The sequence below is a fragment of the Mobula birostris genome, chromosome 19 (assembly GCF_030028105.1).
Source record: "Mobula birostris isolate sMobBir1 chromosome 19, sMobBir1.hap1, whole genome shotgun sequence".
Lineage (NCBI taxonomy): Eukaryota > Metazoa > Chordata > Chondrichthyes > Myliobatiformes > Myliobatidae > Mobula > Mobula birostris.
Genome location: NC_092388.1, coordinates 52114473 through 52128327, shown reverse-complemented (window position 1 = coordinate 52128327; position 13855 = coordinate 52114473). Strand labels below are relative to the sequence as shown.

Sequence of the window (13855 nt, the reverse complement as noted above, 5' to 3'; positions counted from 1 at the left end):
AAAATAAGAAATTTTACTTAAAATACGATCCATTTAATTTAGCCACAGCCTGCATTGGAATAAATTACTGAAGATTTAGGGAAAATTTGTAGGAATGGTTTCACGTTAATTTTGAGTTACATTTGTGTTTATTACCTTGACAATCACAAACACAACTACAAATAAAACTCCTGAGGTTCTGATCAAATTAAATTTCAAGATTCAGACATGGCCAGCACCATTACATGTAAGGATGTACACACTGAAATTGCCTCAGTGTTAATTCTGTATGATTAGCCTGTGTGATTCACACAACTCAAAAAGAGGGACTGTCCATAATAGCTTATAATGCTTCAACCATCACTGCATCTTAAAGACTTCCAGTACTTTTATTTTCACTGCCCTTATCAAAGAGGCTACTCCAAATAATGAATGCAATATATCAGTAAGACCATTCTAACATGGAATCCTCTTCACATTTAATAGAAAAGTTTCAAAGAGTAGCAGATTCTGAAGCTGGTACTAGTAGCAGACATCCCACCCTGCAAAAACTCATTTCAAGGAGGTAGCATCATCAATTTGCGGGAGACTCCCAGAACTTCCGGGAGAGGTGGGATGTCTGCAATAGAGTAGCTCCTTAGCAGCTAGCCAGCTAGTTTAAATAATGTTAGCTATGCTCATGAACGAATGACACCTGTTAAACTCACCTCAACATGTCTTTTACAGTCTTAACCCACCATGGGCAATAGAAAAGTCACTGTTGCAAACAGTGCAGCGAGCAACACAGTCATTATTTTGATGCCTATTAGGCAGGGGTACACTTTAGGGTAGTCTTGGGTGACGTACGTTTCATATTTTCTGTTTTTGGTACACTCTGCCATGGCGCGCGCTCTCTCTCTCGTGGTCGCTTTTGCTCTCTCTCTCGCACACAGTCTCTCGCGAGCTCTCTCTCTCTCTCTCGTGGTTGCTCTTGCGCGTGCTCTCTCAAAAAAATTGGTTTCCAGGACATTGTATATAATTTGCGGGCATCAGGGAGCCACAATTAATATGCATGAGACTCCCGGAACTTCCGGGATAGGTGGGATGTCTGTAGTAGTTAGAACCCCGGAATTTTATCACCTGATACACTAAGTGGTTACAGTACTGATTTTTTGATTTGTCAACCAGGGAAAACCTGGAAACAATGTTCCTTTTTTTTTTCCAATGGTTATACTCTACCATTGGTTTCAGGGGATAATCCCTCACGAGGACTAGAATCTGTCAGGAGCACGGGTTGGGAAATTGCTAATCAACCATACCTGATATTCAATTCAAAGAGAATGGAAAAGAAAAAGTAGCATTCACTGTGCTTACAAAATACTTTTGATTCTGTGGAGAAAGTACTTCCATCCACCCATGGTATCAGCCACTTCAAGCTCCTATTTGTAACGATCCCTCCCCCACAAAAACAAATAATTTTAAATGGACTTATTACTCTCCCGTAAAGCGAACAAGCTTATTGGTGACACACCTTGCATTCATCTTCATATCCAGAGATATCTGTTCGACTATTGGATACCTGAAGAAACCAGAGATAAAACAAAGCAGATTAACCAGAGGTTTTCAGATCCTACTTTGATTCCAGAATGTGAAGCTCAAACTGCAAACACTCAAAGCACAGTTGTGAAGTCTAGACATTATTCTTCATTACACTTTCAACACTGTCACTCATTATGGCAAGCAGGTTAAAAATACGATCTTTAATTAACAGCAGGTATGGATGCCAGATGAATATAAGCACATAAGAAACAATGCAGTTTATGCAAGAAAGCCATCAACTAAACACACAGATATCTTCCAGTAAGGCATTCAAAAAAGCTTTGTACAATTTACATCTACTAATACTGTAGATGTCATTTCAGCATATGTATCTGCAACTTCAGCTTTACAATATTTTAATTAAACACTCTATAAATACCAGAGTTGATAGTTTATAATTTATCAGGGAAATTAATACAGTATGCGTAAAGTGCTACCTGTTTCCCTTCAGAGAAGTAACTCTGAAGGGAAAGGGATTGTGAAATAAGAAATCCAGGCATGCATGCATCTTATGCAATGACCATCAACAGAGGAGCTATTCTTGGGGCCAGAATATCCATCTCCATTATTGCCTTGCATCAACTACTTCTACATTTCCTAAAATGATGACTTTTACATTGCCTGCACTTATTAAATGATGCTGTGTCAGTATTCAAAGCAGTGATTAAAACAGAAATGTGCCCACTGCAAATGACATCAGTCATCAGGTTACTAGGCCACATTAGTCTACAAAAGTAAAAGGCAGTAAACTTTATTGATTAATTTTAAAGAATCAGTATCCTGCTTGCCTTCTGTTTTCTCTTGGTTGCTGATTTCATTTACCTACTGTGATATACATGCATGCATGCTGATATCCAGTATTATTTTTCATACCTTTCAAAACAACACCTCCAGACCAAGGTTTGCAGAAGGTCTGCAAAGTCAGTCTCCTTTTACTTCCAATTGACCTCTGTTTTCATTTTCTTCACTGTTGTGAGAATTTTCAGCTGCAGCTGGACCATTGAAGGCATTGTACGTGGGAGGGGCAATTAGGTTGGAGATGAGAGGATGTGTTTTCCTATCAAGTGATATTATGATGTTAATTGAAATTGTTACTAAAAAAAGAGGGAGATTTCATTAGATGTTCCTTTTTAAGTGGACAATTCTCCTGATGTTACATTCAGATTATCAGTCAATCTGAAAAAAAAGACTTCAAGATTTCTTCTAGGGAGGAGCTCCTGGATGCAGAGTTGAGTTGATTATTTTCAGTTCTATTCTTCTTAGCAGTTTATGGTTAATCACCATTGTTACATTATCAACAGGATACTCGGAGTGATGGATAATATTTTCACTTTGAAACTGATTATATTTGCATTGATTTTCTTTAGTGATATGAAATTAGCCAGCTGTGCATGTTGTAGTCTGTCAGCTAAGAATGTGGAGCATCACAAAGAGTGGATCATTTTTTTTATAGAGCATACTCATTCAAAAGAATTGCCACTAACATTATATCAGTCACAGAAAGCCTCTGTTAAATATTCAACAGGGAGTTACAAGATTTCAAAATACAATTGTGATTCACAGTGGAGTGTAATTTAATAAATAAAATTACAAAACTCCATTTACTCTGCACTTCTTCTATCTCACCGAAGTCACATGCTGTGAAGTTAGGTAGTCATTAACTCTTGCAATGTGCACCAATTTGCTTTCTTCGGCCTCATGATAGTTCATTATCAAACCATAATGTGTACTGAATATGAAATTTGAATATGTTATTGTGGTGAAATGGAAAACTCACATAGAAATCAGTTTTCTATTTTTCCTCATATAATCACAAGGCTCTTAATTACAGCCATAATTTGATTTCATATTTGTTTGCTTTAACTAGGATACACAGTATATTTATGTCTTGAGCAGATGCAAGTTATTTTGTACAAATGATAAACAGCACAAGTTTCAGTATAGGATCAAGTTTCGGAACAAATTTCTGAACGTTAGCCAACTGTTGCTCAGCTTCCAGTTATTCATGGATGGTTTTGGCACCACAGTCCATGTACAAACTTCTTTTGCCCTTGTAGAACCTTAATGGATGGGACTTCAGATGAACAACGGACAACACTAAATTTACAAAACAATATTTGCTCCTACACATTTCAGTTCCACAAGAGTGAAGACATATAGAATTGCACTAAGTTGGAAAATGTATTGGGCAACTCTGCCAGTTTATCCTTAAGCTACTAAATTTCAGATGGTAATGAATTCAGCACTTGTTAACTCTAAACAGTAATGGCAGAACAAATGAAAATAGAACGTCAATTAAATCTTAAAGTATCCACACTTGGCCAATAAAATCTAGAGATTAACTCCAGTTGTTGATTGAATTATTCGTTATCTTGGAATTTTCTTCAAAGGCTAAGGCACTTGTGGGTTTGGCTGTTGGTTTCCCTTTGTTGAATGTTGATGTTTACGATTGATCTCCATTTGATTCTAGTTCCAGGTCTCATTTTTCTAAAAAGTTAAAGCCATTTTACTGGTATCTTAAGGCCCTGGTTTTCTTTAAGCAGGCACTTTTAATATCAAATACTTTTAGATTACTTAGTTAAACTAAGGAAACAATACAAGTGAAGCACAAATTCATTGGGCCAAAGCGATAAAGGCAACTCAGTTATCCGGGGTAACAATAATTCATTTGTTCTGTAGCTCAAAACAGGGACCTGAAAGTTTCATTGCAGTCAACTGTATTAATCAACATCCAGAGATATAACATATTTGTACACCATATCAAAAGCTTCAATTAATTTACAACTGGGACTCACCAATATTGAAAGTAACAAAGCTGGTTAACATTTTTTATGTTTCTATTTCCTTTAGACATTGCTTTTTAAAAAAAATGTTTCCACTTTTATTTTATTCATGGTTTATTTCTCAAAATGCTTAGAGCAAGAAGACAATGCTGCTGGCATGCTTGCTCTATAAGGCTGTTTCCGTGACTTGGAACCCTTAACTTTATGGCCTTCCTGTCCACAGAGATAACATGTACAGGACCTTTCACAGTTCAATGACTTTGTATTTTCACTGTCCAAGTTTGTCCTGAGCTTTGTATCACTTCTGTTGGATCTCCTTGTATTATCTGGTGCTGGGTTGGCTTCTGGCCTTGCTGTAGCGTGCCAACTCTCCATTCTCTGAAGTCTCTCCATTTGCTCCATTTGGTGCATTGCAAGTTGCTTCACTAAAGAGGTAAGCTCCAGCAGGGCAGGGTCTTGCTCACATCTTGACTCTGATTCAGCAAATTCGAAAGCATTGCCTGAGTTTTTTTCACGAACCTGTTCAGGAGTTGGGTCACACACGTTGGGTGGTTTTCTGGACTGTCTGGAGAACCCCTTAATTTCACATGGTAGTTTTTGTTTAGTTTGTTGCTCTTTGAATATTACCAACTTTTTATTAACAGCTGGAGGTTTCTGATCAATATTTTTCTCAAGTGGAGTATTTATAAACGGTGGCTTAATTTTGAAATCCCTATGCGCAGGGGATCTCTGTTTACCAGCTTTAGTTTTAAACGATCTTAACACTGCTGCCATAGAATAGGTAGTTTTGAATTCACTTGACTTTTCAAAGTTTTGTACAGAAACTGCAGAATCGAGTGAGAGTTGAGAGTTTCTATATTCTTCTCGAAGCTTCTCAAAAGCACCAGCAGGGCATTGGTCCTTCAATGGCAACTCAAGGACAAGCATTTTTGCCCTTCCCTCAAGATGGTGTAGCACAGCTGCAAACTGAAGTGTAGCAGGCACTTCATAAACATCCAGCATCTGCTGCATATCCCTTATCCAATCTTCTACATCAATTCCACTGGCCAGAAATCCACCAAACTTCGGTAGACTCAGTAACTGGTTTGGTGTGACCATGGAATGATGCGGAGCCAGTGATAATGATTCAGACTGACATCTAGCAGGATAGGAATGGACAGGAGGAAGAGACTGACTATCCTTTTCTGGTGACTTCCAATGTACTTCAGCTAAGTGACTGCTTGCCTCCCTCGATTCAGCAAGCTTCATTTTCTAAGGAACAGATACGAGCAACAGATTTCAACCATTTGACCACAGGCATCCAATATTTTTGGTTTCCAAGCTACACTGGTTAGTCTCTTTTGTGTTGAGGCAATTGAAAACACTTTAACTAAACACTACAAGCTTTCTTCACTAAAATCAATTAAGTAGGTTTACTGCTGGCCTCTTCCCTCCCTTCATCTAGAAAGGGCACAAAAGCTACCTATTATTGGGTTGAATAAATACAATATACATGTGCACAAAAATATGTATTTCCCAATTTATAGATTAAAGAATAGTTGAAAAATTATGTACTTTCAATTTTACATTAATGGTTAAGAGCAGTCACCATGTGGGTCATGATTTTATTACCACTTCTTGAATGCTTCTTGTGTTTAGATAAATTAATGGATAACAAATTATAAAGGAGACTCTTGAAGGTCTTAAACGTTTCATCACCAAGTATAATAAAAAGGTCTAAAAATAAAGAAATCTCAATTTTTACACTATGCTGAAATGTCTCCCATCAGAACTATAATACAATCTTCAGCAGGATGGAATCAAAGCAATTAATTCTAAAGCTCTTAGCTTGTCTCAGCAATGGTTTTAATCAAAATTACATATGCAGTAATGAAAATACACATAATACTGCATTGAGAATCAAAAAGGCAGATGATGGAAGTCTGAAATAAAAACAGAAAATGCTGAAAACAGAAAAGAGAAACAGAATTAACTTTCTCCTTTATGCTGCCTACTTGCTGAGCATTTCCAACTCCTTTTACTCTTATTTGTTTTAATTTATTGCATTCTTTATGACATTGGTTCCTATTTTACATTTTCTAGTTTTATCCTTCTGATATACAGCTGTTCCACTGAATAAGCCTCAATTTCTTATCTTTTGCAGACCTAAGCAAAGAGATGAGATAACATATCAGGCCCAATTCAAATACATAAGCATGAAGTCTATTTTTAAAAATTTATAATCGACTGTCCAAACTGAGGCATCTATCGCCTATGGGCTTTGTTTATTTTTCTCAAGCTTCCAATGATTAGGATATTACCATTATGAATTATTTTTCACATTCCACCATGATTATCCCAAACTTTAAAAAAAAGCTTGCTAGTTATTTCTTACAATAGCTGACAGGATGAAATAATGAGCCACCTCCAGCCTAAATTTAAGATCTCATGCTCAAATCTTGCAAAAGACTTACTTAAACATAAAACCGTTCTGCTCAGTTAAAAAATGTATCATCCGAAAATGTTCATGCAAGTCAAACACATTTACCAGCGTGCAGCAGCTGGGTAATTTGCAAACAGCCAAGCCTTGCGTGAAAATATCCATAAAAGGAGAAAATATACAATTTTGAAGTGAGAAACAAACTCCATCTGTGCAAGATAATTCTATCATCCCTTGCTTTCTTACCCTACAATCCCAACCACTCTCATCCCATTTTATTTGAGGAATATGTTTGTTCCTAACTCCTAACCTGAATCAGCAACTTGCCTACATGAAGATATTTTGCTTCACCTACACCACTTAGATGACAAACCCTAAAATCTTTTTAGTAAAATCCTCAAGTAGATATGTTGCAATCTGTATTTTTCTTTCAGCTGCATTGTAAGTGTAGAGAGGTGTATGCTGTTTGAAACTTGCAGGAACTCCCTGCAGAAGGCCAGCTAGCCATTATGTGTGGGTCAGTGTGTTCCAGACCTTCCCTTCTTCACACCGCAAGGACAAGCAGGTCCTGTGTCCAGGGACACAGATGAGATGTGCAGAGCTGAAGGGACAAGTACACTAATGAGGTTGCTGAACTGATATGAGAATGCAAGTGGTTTGATCTTTCTCTATTAATTTTCTTTAATGCTTTTAGTTTCTTACATCTAAACAATAAAGGAAAACATTCATTTGAAATACTTCTAACATCTTAAATTATTTAGTTATTTCAACTGATAATTACAAATCATTTAAGAACAATATACTGTATTATAAAGCAATCTAGAACACAGATGAGAGCTAAGTGGCAGTATTCAAGACAAAAATTAGATAAAATGCAGGCAAAGTGTTAAGGATGATTCGTAGAAAAGGCCATCAGGCAGCCAAGGGACAGTGCCTCACGATCCACTGCCTGAGGCTTGGTGACTATTTCCAATTAGTGAGGCTATAAAATCACTACTGCATAAATAATACTGTGGTTGGGGATTTGTGGAGCCGAGTATAAGGATTACAACCCATCCTAGCAGTTCCATATTTATTGCTGTGTTTACCTCTCCTTACTTTTGACCACTATTGCTGACAAATGTGCTTACAGAAACTCAGTATTGTCAGAAGCCTTGCAAGCAGAATACTTTAGATGCTAGAAGTCTGAAATAAAAACGGAAAATGCTGAGCAGATTGGGCAGCATCTATAGTGGGGTTCCCAACCTGGGGTCCAGAGACCTCTGCCTAGCAGCAAAATTGATACAAAATCAAGACAAAACAATTGCCGTCAGCCTGCAACCCCAGACAGAGTTGTTATACTTGTGTGACAGGTCCATAGCTCCGATGATTGCTCCAAAGAGTTGTATTCCCTATTCCAATTCTTCACTAGCAACTAGCAAGCACACAATTGAGCATTATTTCAGTGGTCAGAAAAGATACGACCTCTGCTGGACCTAAGCTACAAAATAAGCAAGAATACGTATCTTATTCCCTTCACTTTTACCATGCCCCCACTCATGTGACTAGTTACCATAATACATGTAATAAACGAGCAACACAGAATACAATACAGATAGAGAATGGATACATGGCTCCTACACCTTGCTTAATGGTATTGGTCCATTGCATAATAAATGTTGGGAACCCCTGATCTATAGAGAAGAGAGCAATAATTACTCAGGCTAATGATCTTTTATCAGCAGTCAGTACCAGTTTCCTTTCTTAGTCCTGATAATGCTCATTGACTGTTCCTCGACCACCCGTATTTTACAGCATTTTCTATTTTATTTCATTGAAGCAACAGCCTTGACATGCCTGTGTTGGTACCAACTTCTTATTCACAGCAACATTAGGCAAAGTTCCTTTTTGGAACACATTATGCATTTTAGGGGTTGCACTGCATGCACCTGTGGTCAAAAGTGTTACTTCCACGTAGGATCACTTTGCAGAGTGACACTAAGGCTCCTGTGGACAAGGTCAGGTGACTGAACAGTTTTACAGTGATCCACATCAGTTCTGTTGCCAAATGCACAGATGCAACCATGCAACCTCTTAACTACTACTCATAAAGATCGCAAGGGCTTTTCATTATTTAAAACCTCGCCAAAAAATATTCAGCTGTCATTTTGGTTTGACTACTGCTTTTATCAGAAGAAGAAAACCAAGCTAGTGGTCCATGTAGTGATTTTAAAAATATCAAAATGAGCTACTGTGCAAAATCTGGTTGCATCTTGCATCAGATTTGAAGGCTTTCTAATCAACTGGATTCTCATCAAGGCAACAGTTAATGCACACATATTATATATAAAGCAAAGCACTTTGGACCACAAATGAATGCCCAATATTACTCAAGACAACTTTTTTTTAAATGCAGGCAAATTTTGAAAATAATATTTTGGTGCAATTTACTACAAAGAGAAAGTTGGTACTATACCTTGTTGTCCCCTTGAAGACAAATACTTTTAACACCTTCCCTCCCTTGACCTCTTCCCCACAATATTACATCACTTTTAAGCTTTTGCATATAAAACTTAGTTCAAGTAGATGGAACTATGATCAAGCTTGAATAAATTCCACGTCTATATTGCTCTTTTGGTACAGAGTCTTATGAAAAGTAAAGCTACTTCAACTGGTATATCGATTGTTAATAGCTGAGGGCATCCCAGAAAAAATCTACCAGAGTGCTTTACTAACAGTACCAAAAGCCATCCTGGTGCCCACTCTTGTATATATGATGATAGGTCTGTCTGCTGTTGACCCACATTACTTGTTGTGGTACATACATGTTGGACATTAGGTGTGCTGACACTCCTCTTCATGTACTTCCCTTTCGAAGAAAGTGCTTCTTTCACTGTAACTGCCTAATAAAGGGATTATCAAAAAGACTCAGGTTAACATGGACATAAATGAAGGAGGCATTCATAGTCTGCTTTAAATATAATCATTAGTAAATTAAAAAGCAGTTAACTACAAAAACTGAAACTCTTGGAAACAACATACAACAAACCAAATTGGAGTGCAAGATTCTTTTTAGTCAATTCCTCCAATGATCCAAATTTTGATAAATGCTATTCTTGTTATATTCAAGAATTATGTTAAAACATGTGCTTGAACTATACAATTGGAGTGTTAAGTTATTTAGACTGTTACCGAAGCTACTTTTCACAATTATCAGAGATCAGATGCAAGGCCATTTTCCTCACCCATGTCCCTTTCTAAATTCCTTCTGCATTCATTACAATCAGTCTTCAGGTAACAAACAAATTTAAAAAAAATACTATTGATATCTCAACAAAGTTACGTGTCATATTTTACAGACTAATAAAGCAACAGGGACCATAGATATCACTCAAGAACCACAATAACCAATGGCCCAATGCTTAAATTTCACATTAGGTCTTGTATCCTTCAGGGCATGAAACAGATCTGCAATGGATGGAAAACAGCAAACCTATGAAAACTACAAACTGTTTATCATATAACTTAACAAAACATTAACTTTTTATGTTTGCACTGGCTGACCAACTAATACATCATACCATCTCTTTTTGATAATTACACTATATTCTTAGATATTTTGCTAAATAAATTTCTCTCTAGACTTTGTGATACCTTAGCTAACTTGCAGACATAACTTGGTGACAAAATAGCTGAATTCTGAACAGTGTACAACATTTTTAAAACCATAAACATTTGGAGTGTGCTTGGGCAGACACTCAGAGCAGATGTTTGCCAGTGATCTGAGTACAGAATCTGACCTGTCGGAGTCGTTCCAAGCTTAGGATATTTTCAACCTCTAGCACTCCTCTGGTGTACTTCTCAATGTAGGTTTCGCCATCTCCTGAACCATCATTTTCACTCTTAGCTGCCATTAGTGCCAGGGTCTCTCGATCTTCTGTCTCTTCTGAGGCCTGTAAGGAATAAGGATAATTCATCATTGTTATGAAAACTCCAAAAGGCAGACGAATCTTGAATTGTGTAATGTTTTAGAATTTCACTGTTGTATTTCAACAAACAGTGAAAATATGAAGTTTAATTACTTCTATGAAATGAAAGGTCATATGTTAAGTATCAGATGTATCTGAATTAAGTTCAAAGTGCATTTATTATCAAAGTATGTATATGATATACAACCTTGAGATATGTCTTCTTACAGGTAGCCACAAAACAAGGAAACCCAATAGAACCCATTTAATAAGACCATCAAACACCCAATGTGCAGAAAAAACACAAACTGTGCAAACAATTAAAGTAAGCAAATAACATTCAGAACTGAAATTCACAGAAGTCTGTCCACAGCCATGAAGCCAGTCATTACTGCAGAAAGTCTAGGAGCCCATGGTTACTGTCACAGCCTTAGTTCAGTGCAGAGAAGAGTAAAGCTCGCGGAGCAGTGAGTCGAACACTGGCCCGTCCCTCTCTTCCTGCCCCAACATCCTGAACATTTCAATCTGACCCGGCACTTAAATCAGCCAAACGTCAAGTTGTTCCTTGCTCTTGAACTTGGGCTCTGCCACTTTAATCGCTCTCGGGCCCGGGCCTTGCCACCTCAATTCAGCCCATACCCAACCTTTCCAATCTGGCCTGCTATTGTTTCCTGGGAAACAAGTCATAGTACTGCATCCCCCTGAATGCTTGACAAATTATGTCCTGGCTAAATGGTGGCGTGGTCAACTTTCACATGGAAAATTGCTAATTGCAGGAGAAATAATAGGAAGGCCCAGGTATTGAAATAACTTCACTTTTGAAAACTTTTGAGCATCAGTTGTGGTTTAAATCACATCTAGTTTCTCCTTTAGGTACAAGAGGGCAGACAGAACAGCTGAAGATTCTCAGAATTACAATGAAATCTGGAATTTCCAAAATTAAATAGTCACTCAAGTGATTGTTTCCAATGATAAGACCACTGTTTGAAATATATTTTTCCTCCAGATTCGCCTATTCCACATTGAGATTCTGAGCGTTCAGTGTTAGGTGTCTTCCAGATTCTTAGCTTTGCAGCCAGTGTTTAAGGGCAACAGTGTCTACAGCTACAGGGAAGACCAATCAGACAGATGTTGACATTTAGACACACATCAGCCTTCAGCAACACCACTAGTAGGAAATTTGATCTTCTCTTTCACTCCAGCTAAATGTGGTATTGCTATTTATATGCTGAGTGAGCGTAGCAGGCAGTTTAGAAGGCAAAAGCTATGGTGATCCTCAATGCAGAACAATTTGGATAAAGGAACAAAGATATATTGCTGGAACTCAGAGTGTAGCATGCAGTTTTGTTTTCCTTATCTGTGGAAAAACATTCTCAACATAAAAGTAGCAAAACAAAGTACACCAGACTGATTCTTGGCATGGCAGGACAGATGCATGAGGAAAGCCAAGGTCCATTGGAACTTAACTCTTTGGAATTTAAAAGAATAAAATGGGACCTCATTAATACCTATAAAACTCTGACAAAACAACAGATTAGTTTCAGGGAGGATATTGCTAATAGTGGGGTAGCTTAGAACCAGAGTTCATCTCAGGATGCAGTGTCTGCCATTTTGAAAGGAGATCAGAAACATTTCTTATTCCAAAGGATAATGAACCTGTGTAATTCTCTGCCACAGAGGGCCATAGGGTCAAACTCATCAAACATACACAAGGAGGAGATGGATATCCTGTATTCCTTAATTAAAAGATAATCTGGGATCTTGAGAAAAAGCAGAATCCTGGCACTTAAGTTGTTGATCTGCTATGATCATTTATGAATGATTGAGCAGATCAGAGTGCTGAATGGCCGACTCGTTCCTGCACCAAATTGCATGTTTCTGGGATTTTTCAGGTGCTGGCCCATACAAATTCTGTGTGATACAAAACCTTGGGAAGTATTTTAATTACAGTGAACATCTGAACAACTGAAAAAGAACCCATAGGTTTCCCAATCATCTCATCTTTTTCCCACTTAACAAAGAAATCTGTCCCTTCTCACTAATGCTGTGAATTTAGTGCCAACCTGCTAAACAATAGATTTTTTTTCCCATTAAGAATTTACATGTCCTAGCTAACCATGACAAAGTTTACCAAAACTGTTTCAAACTAAACACAAAAGATAAAGTGTACCTCTTTAACTTGGAATTCAAATTTTCATCAAGCAAAAGCTCAACATTTTAACCTAACTTGTGTCTAATTTTCACAAACCCAGTACTTCTTCCTCAACAGCCTACTCACCATGATTATCGGAATGAATTAACTAGTATTCTTCATTATGATTGTCAGACACTGATTTACCTTGGGTATGTTGGAAACTATTTCATAGGTGACACCACAAGAATGTAGAATGTATTTGTAGGACATTCTCCGCTTCAGACTCTGTGTAAAACTCTGTAAAAGTCATTAGAAAAATATTTTTGAATTATGAATATATTAATTTTCCCACTATGATAAATTTAACGAGCAGTACAAAAATCATACAGAGAGATACTTTTATCAACTCTCTACTCTTTAAATGTTGGCTTTTCTGTGTGGATCAGATGCATAACCATTGCTTTCTATTTGTAATTGTCAACCACCTTTATGAACACTAAGCTTTAGTTAAAATTAACTCAGAAAGATACAAAGAACAGATTTATTAATGAAAAATGGGTCAGCCAGAGCAACAAGAAATGCAAAGGGAGCTTAGTAATCTGTGATTTCTGGGCCACGTACCGATCCCTTAAAGACCCATCAACTACAATCACAGATCAGAAGTATGATGCAATATCCACCTATACATGCAATCCAGGTACAGTGCTTTTACAGTCAACACCACTGGATTCAATAGCCACTATCAGTTCACAGTGTACCCACTTTAACTAAACCAGTGTTGCAGCATCGTGAACTTGCTCAGCGGGGCCTGCTTTCTGTGGAAATTCTAACTGAGAAGACGACAAAAGGTTCATTATCAACAAGTAATTTGAACTTCTACCCTTTCCCTCAGCACCCCTGAATTTCCTACCTGACAGTAGGAGAGCAGTGTGCAAGGAAAAGATTTCCCCCCTATCCTACCCTCAATTATACAAAGGAAGGACTAACCAGCAATGCACAATCCTGTCTTCAAATA

General features: G+C 37.5%; 1 protein-coding gene across 6 annotated transcripts in view; it reads right to left on the bottom strand.

Annotated features, from left to right (window-relative positions):
* Nucleotides 1–13855, bottom strand: part of kif13a (kinesin family member 13A) — a 263604-nt gene that overhangs the window by 16092 nt on the left and 233657 nt on the right. For 5 of the 6 annotated variants that reach the window (XM_072283575.1, XM_072283577.1, XM_072283576.1 and 2 more), the window contains 4 exons: nucleotides 13045–13137; nucleotides 10539–10691; nucleotides 9564–9641; nucleotides 1490–1537 (listed from right to left, as the gene is read on the bottom strand). In XM_072283575.1, coding sequence (XP_072139676.1) covers nucleotides 1490–1537; nucleotides 9564–9641; nucleotides 10539–10691; nucleotides 13045–13137 — 372 coding nt within the window. Of the gene's footprint in view, nucleotides 1–1489; nucleotides 1538–5618; nucleotides 6284–9563; nucleotides 9642–10538; nucleotides 10692–13044; nucleotides 13138–13855 lie in introns of those variants that run through there. The other variant, XM_072283581.1, reaches the window with a different exon arrangement.